Below are 4,848 nucleotides of genomic sequence, written 5' to 3' on the forward strand. Positions count from 1 at the left end.
ATAAAAGACCATGATCTACTTTGGCAAAGGCCTTGGCAAAGTCGAGATGAACTGCATCAACTGACTCGTGTCTTTCCAGCCCCTCAATAACCTGCTCTATATGTTCAATCAGTTGGGTAACCGTGCTAAAATGTGCTCGGAACCCATGCTGGCTAGGAGGAAGGACTTCATGAATATTCAAGAAATTCAACAAGTTTGAACTTCATGATCTTCTCAAAACACCTTCGCAATATTCGAAGTGAGAGAAATTGGCCTATAGTTAGTGGGGAGTGACTTATCTCCCCCTTTGAAAATTGGAACAACATGAGCTAGCTTCAGAGAAAGGGGAACTTGCCCTGGTCCAAGATGCAACGCATCAAGTACGAGAAACAGAAGCAAGAACCTGTGAGCATCTCATCAGAAACTGAGATGTCACCCCATCAGGGCCAGGAGAGCAGCTCGAGGGTCTCAGGCCCTGATGGCCTCCAAAGCATCTAGATTTGTGACTATAGATCAGCTAATTTCAGCACCATTGTTATTGACTTATGCTACAGTCAAAACCTTGACACATCACTACGTAAGTCAAAAAGGGCGCTGGCGTGCAAAGGATAAACATCAACCTATGTGAGCTTATCCCATTGGCTAACTCACACTACGACCGATTGAACAAAAGAAAAGAAGGTCCCCAGTTTGATGGGGATAAAAGGTGCAAAACATTAAGCCTAAAAGTGCAAAAAAAGGCCACAAGTGTAACAAAAGGTGCAAATAAAATAAAAAAGGCACATTCAAATATGTTTTTAAAGTTGTTACAAACTTAAAAACCAAGTTTGTCTCAATTTGGACCATAATTATTTTTTCATTGATGTCAAGGTATGCTTCTGCTTGCTTTTTTCGTTTTTTGGGGGAAAAGATCTGCATCATTAACGAAAAAAATGGAATTTTTCTCCTCAAACAAAGTAGTTAGTTACCATGAATAAAAATAAGGAAATGAAGCCATGGTTCGTTTTTTCGGGCTGCTTAACTATGTTAGCATCGTGCTTTGATTGTCTATTTGGACTTGAAACTGGCTCTTTTCATTTATATTTTCATCTGTTTTTCGACTATGGTATGCTGCTCATGACACCAATGGGGTAAAGCATTTTTGGCCATCAGAATGTTATGATTGATGTCAATTGTTCAAAATTCTGCTTTTGTTGCCCTTATTTTGGCAACAGCCTTTGATTTCAAACTTTGAAACCAATTCTAAGCCCAAGAAGTTTCTGATTTCAACCAAAACAGCATTTTTGAACCCAATATGCAAAAAAGTGTTAAGTAAAAGTGAAAAGGTGCAAATAAAGGTGAAAAGTGCAGATGTGTAAAAAAGTTGTCGTTAGTGACAAAATCATTTGTATACAATTTGCCCGTCCTTACTCATGGGAACTATCCTGACAGTTTAATAGCAAATAAAAGAGTAGGAACTCAATTTCGGGACAAACTGTAAGCGGAGCAAATGGGCAAAGGATATTCCCGATGTGGCAACGGATCAGTTTTGGACTCATTGAGACGAGGTAGGCACCGTGTTTATGCAGGTGAATATGACCAATGCAACCAATAATTAACACGATTGCATCGATATTTATGTCAAATTCGTCCGAAATCGCGCCAAATCTGGCTTTTTAAACAAGCCACTTTTCAAGAAACAAACCATGTGAACTGAAGATAGTGTTAGCTTCTGAAATTGATAACGCAATTTGGAAACGTTTTAAGAAATATTTTTTAAAAGAAAATTCCAAAATCTGAAGAGCAGGAATGTTGATTTCCCATTGAAATGTTTTCATTGAATGTGTTCGTTATATTTCTTGTCATAGAAACGATGCATTGATTTTTTAATGGACATTTCACTTTTTGCTTTACGCAATTTTCGTAAAAGAAACAAGAATGATCTGTCCAAGCTAATGCTTTTAACATTTGAATAATAATCTTGTCAAATCAAACAATTTGAAAAACTTTGATCAGCCCCTATTATTTCGAAGACTTCTCAGGATTGCGACATTTTTCAAACACCACGTTAACACATTCTCGCCATTACTACCCTGGAGCCATGGGGAAACACACACTGGCCAAATTGGTTCTCGCCAATCTTGTGGTCTTTTGCCATTCTTACAATGTTAATAAATCTCAAATAACAACTTTACCACAAGGAGCTTTCACTCAGATTATGGAAAAAAGGTTCATAAGCGTGATGTCTTGTCTCTCTACTTGTAGTGAGGCCAATGGTTGCAATGCTGTGCTCGTTGGTCCCGGTTCTTGCCAAGGTGGAACCGTGGATTTGACTTACACGGGATCGGCTTCTGAACCAATGGAGAACTTCTTAGTAGAACGAGGTACGATTCACTTGTTTTCATCCGGTAAGTATTTAAACTCTTCTCAACACTGATTCATTTCCAGGAGCAACATGTCGTCACAAATTCAGGAACAAGTTTGCTTCGTTCCCCAACCAAATCACGCTGAATGATAGACTTGTATTTGAAGGACCCGCCTATACAGCTGACACGGCAGAACCATTTTGCCAATCATACGGTTCGTCCTTGGTCACCCTGAAATCCAGGGAGGAGTCACTTCGTCTGGGCATTTTCATGGGTGCATAATAAGATAAAAAATGATTGCCGTTTACTCCTTTACTCATTTCTATTGGTAAGGCAACAAAGTATTTCTTTTGAAGGGATGGAAAACCGCGCTCACACTGCATTACGAAACCTTGATCAATCTGGCCCTTGCGAGAATGACAATTGTGATGAGACCAACTTCCGTTGGTTGGATGGGAGTGTATTCGATTTTTCCAAGAAGGCTTTTGACAAATTTATTGGTATTACAGGAACACCATACATGAGATTTCACAGCGACACAAATGGGGTCATTCGAATGACGAATATTCATCAGTCAGTCATGGCTAGAGCAATTTGTCAAGTTTTTTGTTGATTCGAAATTGCAAAAAGCAAGGTATGTTTGAGAATGAGAATAAATTGGACCACTAAATGAATAGATAACTTGAAACTGTTTGTCAATCTAAATTTTTTCCTTTTTTCCTATCTTTATTGACTTGTAAATTGCCCAATAATCATCTATAGTTGCAAATTTTAGATCAGAAAATAGAGCAAAAGAGCATGCAAGTCAAATTTGTCAAAAACCTTCATTGGCGAGTAAGGTTTTGTAATTAACTTGTTGTTATGATGTACCCATGCTTTGCTAGAATGGACCAATTTGGAGACATGTGGAGCACAATAATAAAGTGAATGTGCAACTGTTTTTACATTTCAATTTCATGATCAAGTCCGTAGTTAATGTTAAGGTAAATGGAAGGAAGCTGGAGATCTTTCGAGGACATGGGACAAAAATAATCAAAAAAAAGATGTATAGCTAAAGACATTCCTCAATCGCGGCTTTTTGAAAACATGAGTTCTTGATTACTTTGTACTGCATTTATTGGGGATGGAGCCACTCACTGAGTTTGATAAAGGGGCATTGCGAAAACGAGCCTGGTCGAGATTGCGACGTCTTGATCAAGGGGCTGGCCACTTTGCATGAGGAACACTGTATTGCTTGAATCAAGCTCAACAAGAACAAGGCACTAGACTTTGAAACTAAGAGATAAGGAGACAATTTAGCAGTAGAATATGGTCTACTTTCTGAAATGCTTTAGCAAAGTCCAAGTGTATAACATCTACACAATCGCTATGTTGTAGTCCATCTGTTACGTCGTCAAAGTACTGAATCAATTGTGTCACCGTGCTAAAGTGGGCACCAAAACCATGCTGCTGGTCAGGAATCTCTTCCCTTATAAATGGGAACTATATGGGCAAGTTTTAGTTGTGTGGAATCCTCCCCTCTGACAAAGAACGGTTCATTGAATATGTAAAAATTGGAGCGATGGCTAGAGATGTGCGATTCGTCAGGTCCTGGAGAGCTTGAAGATTTAGGAGGTTTGATGTCCTCGACGACTTATTTCTCTTCAAGCATTGTCTTTTAGACATAGACCGTTGTCGGCTAAAGAAGGGTCGTTTAGTACATGTCGAGTCAAGACTGAAGAAAATTGATCGCCAAGTATATTAGCTACTTGACACCCTGGACTACTTTCTTCTCACTCTGNCCAGGAGCAACATGTCGTCACAAATTCAGGAACAAGTTTGCTTCGTTCCCCAACCAAATCACGCTGAATGATAGACTTGTATTTGAAGGACCCGCCTATACAGCTGACACGGCAGAACCATTTTGCCAATCATACGGTTCGTCCTTGGTCACCCTGAAATCCAGGGAGGAGTCACTTCGTCTGGGCATTTTCATGGGTGCATAATAAGATAAAAAATGATTGCCGTTTACTCCTTTACTCATTTCTATTGGTAAGGCAACAAAGTATTTCTTTTGAAGGGATGGAAAACCGCGCTCACACTGCATTACGAAACCTTGATCAATCTGGCCCTTGCGAGAATGACAATTGTGATGAGACCAACTTCCGTTGGTTGGATGGGAGTGTATTCGATTTTTCCAAGAAGGCTTTTGACAAATTTATTGGTATTACAGGAACACCATACATGAGATTTCACAGCGACACAAATGGGGTCATTCGAATGACGAATATTCATCAGTCAGTCATGGCTAGAGCAATTTGTCAAGTTTTTTGTTGATTCAAAATTGCATAAAAGCAAGCTGTGTTTGAGAATGAGAATAAATTGGACCACGAAATGAATAGCTGACTTGAAACTACTTGTCAATCTAAATTTTTTCCTTGTTTTCTTGTCTTTATTGACCTGTAAGTTGCCCAATAATCATCTATAATTGCAAATTTCAGATCAGAAAAGAGAGCAAAAGAGCATTCAAGTCAAATTTGTCAAA

At 39.0% G+C, this 4,848-nt stretch overlaps 1 protein-coding gene across 1 annotated transcript; it reads left to right on the forward strand.

The window, feature by feature from the left end:
• The first annotated feature begins 1,043 nt into the window (after positions 1 to 1,043).
• Positions 1,044 to 3,729, forward strand: LOC131892227 (uncharacterized). The gene is made up of 4 exons (XM_059242013.1): positions 1,044 to 2,342; positions 2,407 to 2,598; positions 2,681 to 2,897; positions 3,702 to 3,729. Exons 1-4 carry the CDS (start codon positions 2,060 to 2,062, stop codon positions 3,727 to 3,729), a joined length of 720 nt encoding a protein of 239 aa, XP_059097996.1. The 5' UTR covers positions 1,044 to 2,059.
• Positions 3,730 to 4,848: the final 1,119 nt, after the last annotated feature.

Source organism: Tigriopus californicus, chromosome 12 (assembly GCF_007210705.1).
Source record: "Tigriopus californicus strain San Diego chromosome 12, Tcal_SD_v2.1, whole genome shotgun sequence".
NCBI lineage: Eukaryota > Metazoa > Arthropoda > Copepoda > Harpacticoida > Harpacticidae > Tigriopus > Tigriopus californicus.